Genomic DNA, 18,580 nt, shown 5'->3' with positions numbered 1-18,580 from the left:
CCAACCCAAACTATTCTATGATTCTATAAAGCGACAGTGGGTGTACCGTGATGGCACAAGCAGCCAATCTCATTCAGATAAAAAAAATACTCATGGATCCTTCATGTTTGCAAGAAAGAGTAAGCTTTCTTGCCCTATCATGTATATCTACACACATCTCGTTTTATGACACCGCTGACTTGTTATTCTGTCTTCTGTTACATTTTCTGGCTAATAATTATGGGAAATCTATTAATGATATATTTGTATCACTACCTCGATGCCGAATGCGCGTAATACCCGTCTTCGCCGAAGTGACGAGGTGTTAATGCTCTCATCGGTTCGGCGCTGTGTTAAGCTCTGCTCGCTGCCGCCCTCCGGTGACCGCTCCCGCCTCGCTCCGCTCTCGGCGCCGGGAGCCGGAGGCTGCCGTCCGCCAGCACCGGGGAAGGCCACTCTCCGCCTCTCCACACAAATAGCAATGCAGCAGTGAGCTCAGTCTATCATCCGAACTAAGCCATAGGTTCCCTTTGAGACTTTGTATGTTAAAAGTTTGTTTTTAATGGATTGGAAGGGTGGCTAACAGTGCCCAAATAGTAGGACTTCACTAGTTCTGCTTATAGCAAAGCTCTTGTGACAGTTAAAAAGAAATAGGTAAGAGGTTAAAGCTTGAACAAAAAGTTATTATAATGGAAGCTTGATCTCAACTGTGGCAAATGAATGTACTTCTAGGATAGAAGATTTGTAGTTGACAGTAGAATTAACAAAACCTTATGCTGATTGTATCAGAGATGGTGCTGTTCCACAGAAACACATCCTATGTCTCAGGTTGTTCTTTAGTTTAACTGTGAAGTACGTATATGTAAATCCCATAAAATACATATTTCGATGTCAGAGCACAGAGATTTTAAGAACTAAAGAACAGTGTGGTTCAGCAATTAAATGTAAGATAGTTGATTACTTGAGAAGATTTATTTTAAATTTTAGCAAGGTGGATGGAAATATATAGACCAGAAAAGAAAAAATATTAATTAATTCAAATTTAAGATTTGTAGAATTGTGTAAATTATGGTTTAGTGTTTATTCACAGCTGTTGTTTCCATGTATGCTTGATAATAACTGTCAGACATATGGCCTATACAGAAGACCTTCCACGTAAAGGTCAAAATCTTGACTCCCGGTAGCTGGGAGGATAGGGAATGGAAACCTACCTTCCCTATTTGGTGAGGAATGGCTGTGTAATTGCTCCAGACAGACTGCTGCAGTGGAATTCCTTACTTAGCTCGCCTCAATCATGTTGTAACAGAGGGAAGAGTAGGGAGCCAAATTCAGTCACAGACAAGTAATGTATTAATGGTAGCCAGAAAGATTAAAAGCACCGACAGCCTTAGGCTCCTGATCTGTTCCCATGTTTTGTAATTGTGTACTTTTTAGTGAAAGAGGTTGGTGCACTGCTCTTTAGCTTCCAATTTTATCTTGTGTAGTTCAGCTGAAGGTGTTCGGTTGTGTATTAATTAAAGAAACTGTGCCAGAATGTACAGGCTCTCAAAGAAAGAACAGAAGAGGCAATTGGACATGTGAAAATGCAGAACAGGAAGAAGTGAACCAAGAAACTAGAGAAACAGGATTTTTTTTTTTCTCCATAGTTTAGAAATAACCAAGATGTTGGTGTCTGATCTACTGTCGGTTCATTGTCATAAACTATGTGAGAGAATAGAAATTACCAGATGGTCTGAGTCACAGACGGTGCAGAGACATATTTTTCTTTTTAGGTAAGTTTGAAAAGCACAAGAGGAATTTTGGATGGTTTAAGGCTCCTGATGAATTTGCTGTAAAATGACAAGAATGGTATCTGCAGAGAACTGCACCAGGATAGTGATTGATTTTTGGAGGGCTCCAGAGACAATGAAGCAAGTCTTTCACTGCCCACTGCATTTGCCAGAAGATGCAGCAGGACAGAACACTGATTGAAAGTTTGGGTTGATAATTTATCTTATATTAGCGTTAAGGTTGTTTGCATGTGCTTGAGGATAGGTTAGGGAGGCATTTCTCTCAGATTGGATTGCCTATTCTTCCTTGTCTCTGCTTATTGGTTACTGATAACTGTGCTTCAGTTACTGATAATAATACCTCTGACTTACTAGGGAACTACCCTTGGTCAGGTCAATAACTTATATTTGATTTCCTAAGTTCATTGGAAAGGAAGTGTTGCTTTACAGCATATTACTGAATTCCTGTTTTGACTGTGATGGTTTATAAGTAAGTAATCAGGTGTTAAGAAACAGATTTCTGTAGTATTGGAGAGTGCTACATTTGGCCCTGAAAGCACTGTGGAACTGAGTGTGGTGTACTTTAGCTCCCTCTAAAAAACTAAAGGTCCTCCATGTCAGATGCTTTCTGCTCTTCAGTGTTTTCCTACAGAACTGAGAAATAGTGCAGCACTGTCTAGTATTTTGTTATAGTATCCTTTTTAACTGTACTGTGGGAGCATGACCTTTGATGAATTAACAGTTTGTCATTTTAGAGTAGTGTTCTATTCTGTGCCTTCCCTATATGCTGTAGTGTTCTTCCTGTGCACTACTTTCCAGAGGAATGCAAGCTTCAAGGAGTAAAAATACAGAAAAGGCAGAACCATTCTACAAGCTTTCAGTGCCAAAGCAGAAGACCAGTTCTGAGATTATAAATGAAGCCAGAAATTTTCTACGAACACTAAGAACTCGAAGACCATTTACACCTACAGAAGAACAAAGGAGACTTTTTGGATCTGGATCCTCACGAGCTCCTCAAAATAGACCCCCTTCAGTTTTTAGGTACTGTGGCTTTAAGATTTTTTTTCAAATACCCTTTAACAGCAAGAGATTTGATTCTGTCATTACGTTTCCAGTGATTCCCCTCCCCCCCCCCCCCAATGTTTCCCCCCCCCCCCCCCCCGTATTAATCTATATTCCTAATCACATCCTTTGCCTTCTTCTAATGATCCTTACTGTTGATGTTAATCTACATGTCCAGGAAGTTCCTGTGGATTAGAGATACCAGAGGCAGTCTTTACACTAGTTTTGTATGTAAAGAATAGTATAGGAAAATAGTTACTCACTTTTTTCTAAAGACAATGTATGCTTTTAATGTATGCTTCAGTTTTTCCCTGTGAAAAAAAAACCTGAGAAAACTTGCTTGTTTCCACATAAACTGTATGCTAGATCCTTTTTTCAGAGCTTTCTCAGATATTTTAAAATATAAATTGTAGGTCTTGAAGTTTGAAATGCTCATTTTTAACCAAAATTTATACTACCTCAAAATTACTTCTGTGTGGAGTTTTGTTATGTACTGTAACTCACAGAGCTCAATAAATCTGTCTCTTGTGACAAAAAAGGAAAAAAAATTGTATATTGGGCTTTTAAAATCCATTTTCCCAGTTATTTTTTAGCTCCCCTTATATGCCAATTCTGTAATGACTATAGGGAGGAGATATGAGCTGTATTTATAATGTTAGGTGTCAGGCATGCCAGAAAGGATGCTGAAATGTGTTGGAAGAGCCATACAAGTAAGTCAGTGTCCATGCTGTTTCATGGCAGCATGACTTCAGGTGCTCAGTGTATCCAATACTCCTTACTGCATCATGTTGTGTCCTCAGAGGAGGCAAGAGCCTGAGAGTGACGTGGTGTTTATTGGTGACTGGGTAATGAGGTCCCTCTGGCTGACAGCCATGCTTGTTCTGCCTGTGATTCTCTTGTATACAGGCAGGAGCATGCTTATGCCTGCACAAACCTGGGGTTTCTGCCCTGCAGTGTTCTGCAGCTTGTGTCAGATAGCTTGGGCACTAACCACAGTTAGTTTGTGGATGAATTTAGGCTTGTATTAGAGGATTTTTATAGATGTATATGAAATAAGCCGTGTGATGGCAGGTGTGCAGGTGATCTTGTAATTCTTCTCCTTTGATGCTGTTGGATTCCCACATATCAAAGTTAAATAGAATTCATAGAAGAAGAGTGATAGAGTGCTATGTCACTCTTCCTTTCTTCTTCCTTTTCACCATATTCATTAGCAAATGCAAGAAGCAAGCAATAAAAAAAAACCAAAACAAAACAAACCCCATCCAAACAAAGAAACCCACCAAAACCCCCAAAACACAAAACGTTGGATCTGCGTTATTCATATTATGTTTACTTTCTTTATACTAGTCTTCACGCATCCAATTTTGATTTGGCTGAATCAAGACCAGTGTCTGGTGTTCGTCTTAGCCCACTGAAACATGTGAGTACTCTGGAAATAACTCAGGCAATACTGACATAAAAATATGTGTATTTGTAGCATACGAAAAAGATACAGTTTAAATAGGCAGGGGGGAAGTGGAAGCCTGTTGTAATGTTAGTCGGAGACTTCAAAAGTCAGTTTTGTCTTTATTTCCCCCAAAAAGAAATCTGAAAATAATTTAAATCAATTTAAATATCTCTGATTTGCATAATATTTCTAAGTGACATTAACAAGAATCAGAAGATGGATACTTGAGTCAGCTTTATTGTGTAAGATTACTGAAGTAGAAAAAGGTCATGAGCATCAACATGAGCCAGCAACACACCGTTGCCACTAAAAAGGCAGCTAATGGTATTCTGGGCTTCATTAAGAGGAGTGTTCCCAGCAAGTTGCCACACCTGGAGTGCTGAGTCCAGTTCTGGGATCCCCATTAAAAGAGAGACTTAGAGGTACTGGAGAAAATTCAGTGAAGGGCCACAAAGATAATGAAAGGCCTGGACCAAGGTTGGGAGACCTGGGAACGTACATCCTGGAGAAGAGAAGGCTCAGGGGGGATCTTATCCATGTATATAAATACCTGAAGAGAGAGTGCAAGAAAAAAAACACAGGGCGGGGGTGGGGGGAAAAGGGGTCAGAGCCAGTGTTTTTTCAATGGCAGGACCAGAGGCACAAACCGAGACACAGGAGGTACCCTTCAAACTCCAGGAAATGCTTTTTCTGCTATGCGGGTGACAAAGCACTGGCACAGGTTGCTCAGAGATCTTCAAAAGCTTCCTGGACGTGGTCCTGAGCAACTGGCTCTGGGTGTCCTATCTGAGCAGGGGGTTTGAGCAAGGTGACCTCCAGAAATCCCTTCTAGCCTCAACTGTGCTGTGGTTCTGTGATCAATGACTGAAAGTAACTACATTGATTGTGCTTTCTATTTGACTTACACATCTATAAAATGTAATGATCGTAGTGTATTTACAACTGAATAGAAGTACTTGTAAAATATGTCCCCTCTGTGGAAAATTTGATTTTTTTTTTTAATTTTATTTATAAGCATATCTCCTCTTTCAGATTTTTTTAATATTTAATATTTAAATATAAGATTGAGTAGTGATCATTTGTTTAGTACCTGAGAGAATAGAGTGTGCTGAAACAGGTAAGTATGCTTGCTGCATGTATTGTTTTTTCAAGATAGCATTCTTTAGGAAATTAGAGGGGAGAAGTCTAAGAAATGTTATACTTCAATAATTTTGATAAGGTAATGTGTTTATATGAGTCAAATTTAAAAATGATGACCATACTTAGATTAAATATATCTGCAGTTGGATTTAATTACTAGTGTTTAAGTTTTTATTTATCTTGTGCATGATAGTGGAAGAATATCTAGAGCAAGCTACTGTTAAGACCAATGCCTTTTCTACTTTACTAATGGAAAGAAGTTAGTACGTTGTAAATAAAGAGCTTGTGTTAGTCATGGTGGCTATGGGGAGTGTGTCTCAACTGTTTGCTATCCCCAGCAGATAATGGGGAGAGCTCTGAAGGAGCAGACTGGAAACTTTTGAATGGATCCTTTATTGTAAAGAAATTGGTAGAGAACCTTGACCTTAGGGGGCAATGTGTTTGTTTAAAGCACAGCAAGTGTTTTATACCAGAGGTTCAGGGCTTGGTCACATCCTCAAATGTGAGGTACTGACATAAATAAAACTGGAACTTGCGTGTATCTGGATCTGCATGATTTGTCTCAGTCTGGTAGGAAGTGGTACATATGATATGAACACATTTGAAGTGGTTTGGAAATACTAATTTAGTGCTCAAAACCAAATCATGAAGAACAAATGTGCCTCTAGAATTGTTAGTACAAGTCTTTGGCACAACATTTCTTTCTTTCTTTTTTTTTTTTTTCTTTTTTTCAACAAATAACTGCAGATGATGTTAAAAGAGTATTTATGAGGGAAATAAATAATTCTGAGTTTCAGTTGCTCTACTCAGGCTAGTTTTTGTTTGTTTTCTGCCCCTCCCTGAATATTTGCTTTTAAATGGCTTTCTGTGATGATAAAAGGTATAGATATCTGGCTTGTCCAGTGGAATGGATATGAAAATTTCTTAATGAGCAAATCTATGTAACTTTTGTCTGTTCTATTCTGAACTTAATGTTTTGTGTAAATAATTTGCATTTTTTGCTTATATGAAAACAAAATTATCTGTGCTTTTATTAAAATGTTGTCTTTATCTTTGTCACAGAAATCAGTACTAGTCACTTCAGCAAAAGATGAAGCTTCTTCCATTTCCTTTCCAAAACCTCTTGCTGATGCTTCAGAGATCAGAAAAGTCAGCAATGCTCGGGCACGCTTATTTGGAAGAACTTCTTGGGGAAATTTCCTTTCTGCTAAAACAGTGCCTCCTGATCAGAGTAAGAATATTTTGATATATATTATTTTCTAGAAAAATAACTGCATGATGGGTTTTAATATTGTTAATTACATGAATTATTATATTAAAGGACCTGCATGTCCTTTCAGAGTAAATTTAAAAAATACTTAAATGGCTTTAAGGCAGTTTTGAAAATGTGATTTTAAAAAATTATACTGCCTTTCACTTCTGAAAGTGAGTTGAAAGCTACTCGTGCCTTTTTCTCCTATAGGTTTCCAAGTAATGGAATTTTTACTGGAATTTTTCTTCAGTGGCTAAAATTAACATTAAATGCTGAAATGTTTAAAGAGATAATGAGATGGCATCCTCTAAGGAGATTCCCTGATGGATTATTGAGCATAAAAGAGGAATAAAAAGAAATGCTATGTCTTGACAGACTTCCAGCTACATCATATGTGTTGTTAAGAGTTTTGTTAGCGGAGACTTAATGAAAGTCACAAAACGTGGACTTTAAAAGTAACTTTCTGCAGATGGAAAAGTCTTGACGTCTTGGTTTCCTGCACGTTGGCTCATCGTAAAACGTGCTGGAAATCTGTCTTTAATGAAGACTCATTTGTAATAATGACAATTCTTATATTGCCTGGGATTGTTACTTTACGTAATAAACTGAATATCACACTTTTTACCTTATTGCAAAATGAGTCTTACATGTGAAGTACTAAATTTTACTTCAGTATTGTGTACATTTTCTATAGATGCATACTTAGTAGTTTATGCAGTTTGTCCTGTATGTAGTTTAATCCATTAGCCTTAATAAGTCGATGTTTCTAATTGAATTCTAATTTCTAATTCTCAACATTGAAGTTGAGAACCTAATGTAGTTATAATCTGAGTTTCACTTCTTCTTTGGATATCATGCAAATGTTTATGTAAGGTTTTTTGTGCAGGTTCTTGTCACATGTAGATACCAGGGTACGAAATTTAACAGCTACTGTTTGGTTGAGTTCCTTCGTAATATTCAGACCCTGAAATATAATCACTTTTTTCACATGGTACAATCCACCTATCTGTAAAAGGGAAATAAAAAAATTGATTAAAATGTTAAAACACAGAATGGAAAGACTTAGAGACTTTAGACTTTGCTCTAATTATTCTTAAGCTTTCTCACTTTTTAAACTGATACAAGCACATTTAATAATGTAACATGACAAACAGTAATTCATTTTAGCTCTGTCTTGTGTATTTGTTGAGCATGAACACTTCTACAAAATGTATTCTCTTTGACTATTTCAGAAGAAGAGAAGCTAGATTCTGAACAAACAGCTATGATGAATAATCTTTGCAGGAGTAATAATGACTGCTTAGCAGAGCAAAGGTCATACTCACCATGGAATGGTGAAAGCAGACAATTAATTTGTAATGAGCATATCAGTGAGTTGGAGAGCAGAGACTTCGTAAAAGGGACAGCAGGAAAACTTCCGTTTCAAATGAGAGGAGAAAGGTCAGTATTGATCTATTATAGTAATGTGCGCCTTCCACACAACCCTCTTCCTATATATTCAAGTTTTCAAGTATCAAAATGTTTAAAATTGATGGAATTTAAAGGTAGCACTATTCATGCATTACAGCAAAACTATGTTCAGATTATTAATTAAAAAAAATCTTTACACTTCTGTTCTTAAGAAGTTTCTACACTCAAAAGACTTAATTTGTCTGAAAATTGTTAGTAGCAAATTGTATGATGTGAAATAACTTTGTTTGATCATTAAAATTTCAAAACTAAGTCATCTCGTAATTGCATATAGAATGCTCAAGTTTAAATTCAGTGTGCTTGCTTTTACAGTTCAAGCCTGTTGTTTTAAGGTACTATACATTCTTCCTTTAGCTTCACAGATGAGTAGAGCTGTGTTTTCAGGTCTGGTATTGTGGAAATATGTGATCGTACACAAAAATGAGGCTTAAACTCATTGGCAGTACAGGCAGAATTTTTTGGTGACTTTGAATTTTTTAGTTTGTTTTTTTTCGATGACCAAACAGGTGTAAGAGATTGATGAGATGTATGTACATGCCTGAATCTGAACCGTTCTGTAATTCACAATTAAGTAATTTTTTTAAAATTTTTTTTTTCTTTTGATTCAGATCTGAATTCTTGCACAGGGAGAAATAGTCCGTAGCAGGTGTATCAGTTGTTGCATTATTAGTTGGACAAACAACTGTTTTGTGCTAATAACAATGACAGAACTAACAATCTTTACAACAAAGAATGAATAACAGTTTATTTTCAAAACGCTTCCTATAAATACTTGGTCACTATTAAATGTAAATATTTGCAGCAGATATTTTCTTTGTAGCGTGTTTTTATGATTAGGAAAAATTATTTCCCTGGATGTTTTAAATGCTTTTGATATTAATGAGTAGATTATTAGTTTTATAAAATGAAGCATCTTTCGTTTGCTAACTTGATAGTATCATATAGTTTAGAGGATGTTGTCCATTGAGGCTGTTGCAACAAATGATACATAGCAGAGCTATTGTAGCACTCTTCTTGTATATCAAACTGAAAGAGGATTTAAAAAAAGACTGGAGACTTGTAGGAGCAAAGAAGAAGTTTCATGAATATGGAGGGAGGGAAAATGAGACAATAAACCCAGCAATGAAAAACATAGGTGAAGGAAAGTAATGACTGGCTTCTCTACCGAAATATTCTTTGGAACAGGCGGGGTTAAAAAAAAAAGCCTATTACCAAAAGACTGCTTGTTGCAACATGAGGTCTTATAGGACATTTTCTGTTCGCTTTCTCTGTGTAAGAGGAGTTTTAGAAAATATGAGAAGTTGAAAGGGGAAAATGATATATTTTCAATTTTATATTCTTCAAATACCATTATGCATATTTGAAGAATATTTGATCAAGCTTTGTTTTGCATAACCTCTGCTGGCTTAATTTCTTTTTGACCTATTTACTTACTTTTCTGACTCTTAAGGTGGTATCTAAAATACTAATGATTCTAACCATAAAAGATGGATTGTTAATGCATGTGGCTTGTTATATCCATGTTTGAACTAAGGAGAATACTTCCATAAGTAGTTGAATCTCATTTAAGTTAGTTCTCAAATTACTGGCCTTAAGATAATAAAATGTTTTGCAATCCTTTTCTGACTAGTTTTCTCCAAAATAGAAGAGCAGTGTAATATTCCTTCCTCTTCCTGTGTTGAATGCAAGATCTGTATTTTTGAATGGTGCTTTACCTTCTCCTGCAAGTTGTGCATACTTTCTGTGGTCCTGAGATGGAGATTATTTTTGCCGATGCTGCCTGTGGTGCTTTATACCCTTGTGCCAAAGATCACTAACAACATTTAGGTGATCATATGGCTTAGACTGTCAGACATACCTGCAGTGCTGCAATATGCACAAAAATAATACAAAATACTTTCCCTTTAGTAAAAGACAAAGATCCCTCATCTGTATCAGCCCAAGCATTTCAAGCCATCATATGATGAAATGGCTCTAGGTAATCTCAGCTGCTTTTATACATTCTAACTCATTGCTAAGACTTACACCAATTGACATGCTGGTTTGGTATTCACATATGATACGACACAACTCAGGCAGATCCTCATCTGTATCCTTTTCTGAGTTCAGAGATGCCATTTTTCGTTTGACAGGGTAGTTGAAAGATATGACAAACCTATCCTTCAGTATATTCACTGAGTCTGGTCTTGGTAGGAGTTGTATGTAAAAGGTTCCAGTACCATAGAGGTGTTATTGCAGTAGCAGAGTTTTGGCATTCTTTCTCAATATAACATATTTACAGGTACCAGATGATAGCTCTGATTAGATTGCATCTGCTTCTGTATCATAAATACTTGAGGCATCTTGTATGGAATTTAAAGATATTTCTATTTAAAGTACATTGTATTCAGGAGTAATAGGATGAAGGCTTAAAGGAATGTAAAAACTTCTATTACCTGGAGTCCTGTCATTCTCCATATGAAGCAGTTGTCAGCCTCAATTCTGTATCCCAGTGATTTAAAATCCTTGCAGGAATTAAGAAAGAGGATTATAAAAATAGTACACTTTGTGCAGGAGAAGGTGCGTGAGACTCCTTACTTTCCTTTCCACACAGTTCCTATATATGTACCAAAATAACTTTTCCAATAAAGCTGGTTTTGGGGGGGTTTGGGTTGGTTTGGTTGGTTTTGTAGGTTTTTTTTGCATTTGGTTTGGTTTGGTTTGGTTTGGTTTTTTTATGATGGAATTGTAGAGCATGCCAAAATAGCATGGTGATTCCTGCCTTTAATGCTATTACATTTATTTCAAAAAGAACAGAAGGGAAGTATTCCAGAAAGTGACTTGCTCACTTTCCATCTCAGATTCTTTTGTTGTCCCAAGGACTGATGAAAAGATGAACAGCACTGATGAAATCAGTACTGCTTTATAAAGATACTGGGGGAGGGGGGAGAGAGAAGGGGACAGAGGAGGAGAAGAAAAAAAGACCTTTTGAGGGGAAGAGTTATTTGTCATTTTGTTTGCATTTCTGTTTTTCAAATAACCATCTAGTTTGAATAGGTAGATTAATTGAAGTAGATTGAATTTATTGACATGTTACCTCAGGAAAGCAAGGAGCAATTTCTGACAACCATAAGGAAACTAAGTTTTGTTTACATCTTCATCCAGCCATTGTGTCTTGCCATCTATTGTGATTGCTATAGAAATGAAAGTTCTAAAATGTTTTCTGCATTCATGTATTTCAACAGAAGTGTCAACAGTGATGGCAGATTTGCTGATGAAGAGCAACAGTTTCCGGGGTGAGAAAAAATGAATTTTATTCTTTTTTTTTCCTCCTTTTCCAATTTTTCAATGTTCCGAAAGCTTAGATGTTATTGCAGGACTCCTTAGAAACATAGGTACCTTCAGTGAGGAAAAGCTTGGTGGCAAGCAGTTGATTCCCAAGTGGCCTGCTCTACACTTTCTCTAACGTGGTTTCTATAAATATCTACCAAAGGATGAGAAGGTGCTGTAAAGAAGATATACTATGCCCTGTTTTCTTTCACCATTGCTGTCCATATTAAATGCCTGTTTGACAGAATCCTTGAGAGGTATTCATTAACTGCTTCCATAGGACTAGTTTCTCTTTTTTGTGCCTTTTATAGTTTTTGAATGGTTCAATAGAAAATGATAAAAGCAGGGGACAAGTGAATACTGGCAATCACTTCTGTCCAATTGCTTAAACGAGCTTCACATCTGTGCCCAAAATATTCATTCATCCTCTCCTCAAAGAAGAGGTTTCCTATGGAGGAGATAGATTTCTTTCCTGAAGGGAACACCCATTCTGTTTTGCTCTGGATGAATTCTTGAAATGAATGACATGGTGTGAACATAGTTTGTTGTATGGTTTAGTTGATATTGCTGCTGATTCTCTGGACTTCTTTCAGGATTTTTCTTGTTATGTATATTCACAGTTTCTGGAGTTCTCATAAAGGCATGGAAATGCGACATTAATCTACTCCTAAGTAATCTTTGTCTATTTCTGCCTCAGTTCTGCTAGCTATTGAAATCACTAAGAAAGAAACAATTGAGTGGTGGGAAAGCTGTGACAGGTAGAGATTCCTACATTGTTTTCCAAGGAAGTATGACACCTGCCCTTCCAAGAAGATGCTTATTTTTATATAGGGCTAGGGAACACTGAGAGAAAATTGGGAATGAAGAATTCTTTTTTCATAACTTTCTATAGACTTCTGAAGAAAAGAGCAATAGGTAACTGTTATCTCTGGTCTCTTCATTTGTGAAATAGAGTGGAGTTTAGGCTCACTTTTACTGCCTATGGCAAAGGGAGTCTCTCCACTTCAGTCATTAATTTCAGGGTAAGGTCATTGGTCTCCAAGTGTGGGAGATCTAGGTCTTGAGAGTCCTTCTTACCAATTGAATGGTTATTGTAGAAGGGGAAAGTGTACCTTGCAAGGGGTAAAGATGGAATGCCATTTCAGTCTAGGTATAATAACGATGGATTTAGATTGAATTTTTGATTAGAATGAGAATACTTATGCAAGATTCAAGTTAGGAAGATGAAGGTGCTGTGGTTTTCAGACTCAAATATATTTAGGCTGGTATTTTAGGTGTTTTTTATTGTTAGAATTAGGCTGTCAGTTGTCTGCTTGCTTACAGATACCCTGTCACATATAGATATTCTTACTACTTTCTGTATTAGGCAGAAGATGCAAAGAAGAAAAAGATTAAGTAAGGATATGGGTTTTTCATCAACCTCTATTATTCTTTTAAGCCATACTATTTAACATGTGCATGAAGTTCTTCATCAACAGCCTGTATAAATGGAATACTATATTCTTTTTATCACTGGAGCCGTCATAGGTAATGGACTATGCCCATGATTGTGTTTATAGAGAAATTGTTATTTGCTCATCTTTAGGATGACTCAGAGTATAGTTGGTCTATTTGTCAACATATTTTTGCAAATTATGTTGCCTTTCTACTATTTATCCTTTCTCTTATCAGTTAAAGTCTCAGTTACAGTTTTCACTCCCTTTTGTTTTTGTCTTTTCTGGTGGTGTTACTTATGATATAATCCTCTACAATTCCTGAATTAATTTAGGACATCTATATTATCAGTTTTTAAATTATTTGCATGCTTTTGAAAAACTGAGGAACAGGACTGACTACAGGTTATTGTAATTGGCTTAATACCTCATATTTCTTTTAACTGTCTGCTAAAGGAAAACAGTCTTGAAAAAAAAAAATCAAGCTATTATACTAACTCTTTTTCCTTTGAGGCACATCTATTACTTATTTCCATGTTATATTTGTAGCTATGTTGGTTGTCCTAAGATGGCATCATAGAAAAGAAAGTTCAGTGGTAGCTGAGCAAATAGGGACACATTCTCTTAAGTGGCTTAGTGAAGGTCAGTTCTTTGTCTGAAAAAAGAAGTTATGCCAGTTTATCCAGCGCTAGGTTATAGGCCAGGAAGAAATCACTTGGCTTAAAACAAAGCAAACCCCCTACTATTCAACCAATGAAAGATGATACGGAAAACTAATTCTGATGTCCTTAACATAAAAGATCTGGATAGCACCATTAAATATTATTAATTTAATTATTGTTAACTTAAATATAATTCCTAAAATTATAGGAATAAATGGATTAATGAAAAATGCAAACTTAGTTGGCATATGGAAAGAATAATTTCTATGAGAGTGAGTGATAAATCAAAATACTTCTTTTTCTCATTTTGCCAAAAGCTAAAACCAATTCCTATTAGTTGCTTTGGCAAAAATACTAGGATGTTGTTTACACTTCCTTTCAAAGTCTACAGAGCAATGTCTTGTTTAGATTTAGAACTTGTTTCCTGATCACGAAACACTTATGGTGGAAGAATCATGGTAGTGGAGGGTTTATGTTTTAAAGTGGTGTTCCTAAGCATTGTGTAACTGAACATTGAGAAAATCAGTCGCAGCCTCTCTCACTTGTTCCAGCTCCACATCTGACTCACCTTCTCCTTTGCCTCAGGTTCTTCTACCACATTATCCCCTGCTGCTGATTCAGGATCTGCTACATCATCCCTCTTGCCCTGATTCCCAGGATCACCATTAGTTTCTTTTAACTTTCCCTGGAGATGCCATTCTTCTTTTTGAGATGAAGCTGCTGAGTCTGGCTGTGCCCTGATAAATTTTATCATGCCTTTTTGCAGTGTGCTCCTGCCAAGAGGTCAGGAGCAGGTCACAAGACCACAGTTGTGAATAATTTAGAAAAAATATAACTGACAGTATATAAGCAACCCATTGTCTGATACACCAGAAGGTTGTGCAGCTGTCCAGAAGGACCTAAGTAGGCTGGAGAAATGGATTGACAGGAACCTTATGCAGTTTAACAAAGGCAAGTGCAAAGTCCTGCACCTGTGGAGGAACAATCCCAGGCACGAGTATATACTGGGGGCCATTCATCTGGGAGGTAGCTTTGTGGAAAAAGACCTCAGGGTCCTGGTGGACACCAAGTTCATAGAACAGTTCAGGCTGAGAGGGACTGTGGAAGATCATCTGGTCCAATCTTTTGTGGAAAAGGGAGCCTAGATGAGATTATCTAGCACCTTGTGCATTCACATGTTGAAAATCTCCACCATACCTGGAGTGCTGGGCCCAGTTCTCGGTTCCCTAGTGCTGTAGAGATACGGAGCAGCTAGAGAGAGTCCAGCTACTGAGATAATGGAGTCCTTCATATGAGGAAAGGCTGGCAGAGCTGGGACTGTTTAATTTGAAGAAGAGAAGGCTCAAAAGATCTTATCAATTAATATAAATACCTGAAGGGAGGGTGCATTATGACACCCTCATTAGTGGTGTGGCAAGAGCTTTTCCTTCTCTGCCATGGTAGGCACTTAGAAGAAGAAAAACTAGCTGTTTACCTGTTAATATTCTCTTTAGAGACTTACTGGTTGAGACTTCTACTTTCAGAAGACATCCTTGCAGCTTTTCCCTTTGTAGACCATGTAGAATTTGTGAATCTTTGATTGACAGGAGAATATACAACTGCTTAAATAGCTAAATGATCCTTATCAATAGAAGGTATGCCATCCTGGATACTGCTGTCATTAAAAATAAACTCAAATTACAGTGTAGATGTAGTCACATTCTAAATATGCATGTCAGTAACATCTCAAAGAACAGTCTTTCTAAATGGCGTATCAGTTTTGGGATTATCCCCAGTCAGGGGGGACTGATCTAGTCTGAAAGAACACCTTTGTGCCTAGGAGTCCTTTGATACATCCAGCTTGCCTGAGCAGGCCCCCAGGATCTTCTTAGCATTGCTTTAAATCTCTTCTTGATTTTTGGGTATAGATTCATCATGTCTGGCTTTCCAATGCACACAATGTATGTTTGTAAAATCAGATGTTCAGTGCTTGTATTTATGTGTAAACAGTCTGCATCTTTTACTTATTGCAGTGCCTAAGCTGTTTTTAGAGCCCTGTGAGAAGTTAGAAATTGCTCTCCTAGATGTTTGAAGGCCTGAAAACATTGATATATCAAGGATCCAAAATAAAATTTGTAGAAATCTGAGTCATGTTTTGGGGTTTTAAATTAACTAGAAGAAAGGAATTATGTGGGAGCTGAAGAGAGTGGAATGAAAAAAAATACATTGGGGAGAAATTAAGTGACTATGTGGGGAAAATGGAAGAAAAGAGTGGGGGAATGCATCAAAGTAAAAATATGAAGGCAGAAACTGAAAGAAAACTGAAGGCAGGGCAGCCCAGCAACACCCTCTATTTGTTGGAGGCATTTCGGAAGCTTTTTGGTCACTGAAGGCACTGAGAAAGGTGGACTTCCACCATGACCTATTATGGCCTTCGTATATTTTCATTACATAAATGGCTAGTGTACTTTTAGATTAAGTACTGTTGGTTTTGTTTGTCTTATCAAAATAAAGACAAAAAATAAAAGGGCTCGAAGGACAAACAATGAAACTGTCAGGGACTTAGATTTGGTTATGAGTAAGTAAGAAGATTAGAATTGTGGTTCTATAGATACAGAAAATGCTCTGCAAATAGATGTGCAGGAACTGTATTTGCATAATTACAGTTTTCTGACTTAGGAAAAGAGTGTCGAAGAAATAAAAGGAAATTGAGAGACAATAAACTCAAATGCCTTAGAAATTTATTTTAAAATAAAATGAATCCCACTCCAAACTAAATATTTCTTTACTTTAGAAAATGCTGCTAGAAGTTAGCAATGAGGCCAGCATTTTATCGAGAACAGATGGATGATAAGAGATCTTTCACGTGGTGGCAACACAGACTAAGGCTTCTCATCAGGAAGGAACTTCTGAAGAGGTTTTTCTGTGAGTGTCTGTACTTACCAGTCTCATGTCTTCTTCTGACACAGTAAAAGAGGTAGCTGAAGACAAGCTTTTGGACTAATTAGACCATGCTCATTTTTGTATTTGAAAAAAAGTTTTTAAATGTAAATTTTAGTAATATTCTAGTTTCTGCAGGTGACACCTTCAGAAAGCAGTGTGCTGTGTGGTTTTTTCCACCTAGATTCCAAGTTAACCTTTTCTGGTTTAAGTGTTGCTGATGTTTGAGATTTACTACTGTTTCAAAAATTTTGTGTGAAGCTGACTGAGAGTAAATGGTGTTTTTGTTAGTCAGCCTTCATGAAGTCCTTGGATGTTAAACCTAATATTCCTTTTATTTCTGTCAGTGGAAACCAGTTTGGTGCTTCTGATGTCCCCCTCATCCCTGAAAGAGGTTGCTTTAGTCACGTAGAATTTGCCATCAAAAGATGCCTATAAATAAAATACAGATGCAGACCACCTTATTCTGTATCACAGAATTTGTAATTAATTTTCATTTTCTATTTAAAAGTGGATAAGAAATCTATTTCCAGACATCAGTTATTGTCTGCTGTGTGTGGCTTCCTCATGGTATTTACTTAGGATATGCGGTGTACCGTCTGCATCCGAGTAGCTCTCTGCCTTTTTAAGAGTCTGTTCCAGTTTACATAGGATAGTCCCAGTTCCTATCTCTGCTTTGAGAGAGAGTCCACAGATTTAGTTTACATAGATGCAAGAGAGGAGGCTCATATCTCTGGAGAAGCAAAGTCATGTGAGATCTTGATACTTGCAGAAGCAGGTAGTATGGGGGCTTATAGACTTTTCCATACCTACTAACCTAATCTGCTCATTCCCCATTACTTCTTCTCTTTGAAAACTAACCCCATATTCTTCATCCTTTATTGCACTGGCTCCATTAACTGTGCTCCCCTGTTCTTCTTCCACTTCCATACTATCGAGTTTCTCTTCCCAAAGTTGTAAGAATATGTAGGTGTTACAAGAACTTGCCGTGTGTTTTCTTTTCTTTCTAGTTAAGCTTTGCTACCTCACTGATCAAAAGTGCTTGCTAGAGACAGTTCTGCAGAGAAGCATTAACTTGTTAATATTAGGCTTTGTGTCCCTCTTAACTGGTAACTAAATAATCCATGGGGCACCGGGGCTATGTCTGCACTAATAATTAATAAAAATTAAACAAAGGAGTTAGTTTCTGGCTTGGTGGCCACCTGCTGTGTCATGGATTATGTTACAATGAAAGTATTTTTAACCCCCTCCCTACCACACAGAAGTAGGAATGTCCCTACCTCTGCTGTCTGTGCCCTATGCCCAAGCATTTGTCAAGGGAAGTATTACCTTTCTTGGGCCAAAATCGTAGCGGCGACCCTGTCAAGGGTTTAACTGTATGGAAGGGTGTGGTCCAAAATTCAGGCCCATTGCCAGGCTCTGCTTTACAAGTAAAGAGCTAGCCAGATTCTCAGATGTTTAAGGCTCTGCACTGTGAGGGAAGAGCTCAAGCACTGTTCTATTGGGATCTTACACTGACGTTTGTGAATCAGACCTTGCTGTTGTGTGCAGCTTCTTTGGAGAGAAATAGCCCAGCTCTTTGCCTTTGGAATGCAATTTATTTTTCTCTGGAATACCACTGAAGGTGAGAGTTTGCAGATTTACTATTAACATGAGGCTCATGGCAGAAACAAGCAAGTAAACATCTAAACACACAGAGTTTCTGAAGAAGTGCTGCTTTCGCTTAATTATACATTCTTTCACCAGGGAAAAATACTGAACACATGTATTTAGTCTGGCTGAAATGGAGTTAATTTTCCCCATAGCAGCCTTCATAGTGTGTAGCTAGAAAGGTGTTGGTAACACACTAGGGTTTTGGCACAGCATCAAGGCTGTTTCTCCAACATTCCTCCCTCACCAGTAGGTTGAGGTGTGGGCAAGATCCTGGGAGGGGACATAGGCAGGACAGCTGACCCAAACTGACCAATGGGATTTTCCATACCATACCATGTCTTAAGCAATAAGAGAGAGAGAGGAGGAGGGGTAGGGGTTACTTATATCGCTTGTCTTCCAGAGCAACTGCTCTGTGTACTGAAGTCCTAATTCCCAGGAAGTGGCTGGACATTGCCCTCTGATGGGAAGTAGAGAACAAGTATTTT

The 18,580-nt window shown here is 37.4% G+C and overlaps 1 protein-coding gene across 1 annotated transcript in view; it reads left to right on the top strand.

The window, feature by feature from the left end:
- The first annotated feature begins 2,571 nt into the window (after nucleotides 1-2,571).
- The window catches only part of ARMC2 (armadillo repeat containing 2), a 58,591-nt gene continuing 42,582 nt past the window's right edge, over nucleotides 2,572-18,580 (top strand). The window contains exons 1-5 of the mRNA XM_010010368.1: nucleotides 2,572-2,789; nucleotides 4,158-4,230; nucleotides 6,460-6,628; nucleotides 7,882-8,089; nucleotides 11,344-11,394. Of these exons, the coding sequence (XP_010008670.1) occupies nucleotides 2,572-2,789; nucleotides 4,158-4,230; nucleotides 6,460-6,628; nucleotides 7,882-8,089; nucleotides 11,344-11,394 (719 nt within the window). The remainder of the gene's footprint in view (nucleotides 2,790-4,157; nucleotides 4,231-6,459; nucleotides 6,629-7,881; nucleotides 8,090-11,343; nucleotides 11,395-18,580) is intronic.

The sequence above is a fragment of the Nestor notabilis genome, unplaced genomic scaffold (assembly GCF_000696875.1).
Source record: "Nestor notabilis isolate BGI_N333 unplaced genomic scaffold, ASM69687v1 scaffold4240, whole genome shotgun sequence".
Lineage (NCBI taxonomy): Eukaryota > Metazoa > Chordata > Aves > Psittaciformes > Psittacidae > Nestor > Nestor notabilis.
Note: the sequence above shows the minus strand (reverse complement) of the source record. Positions and strands in the feature narration are given on the sequence as shown.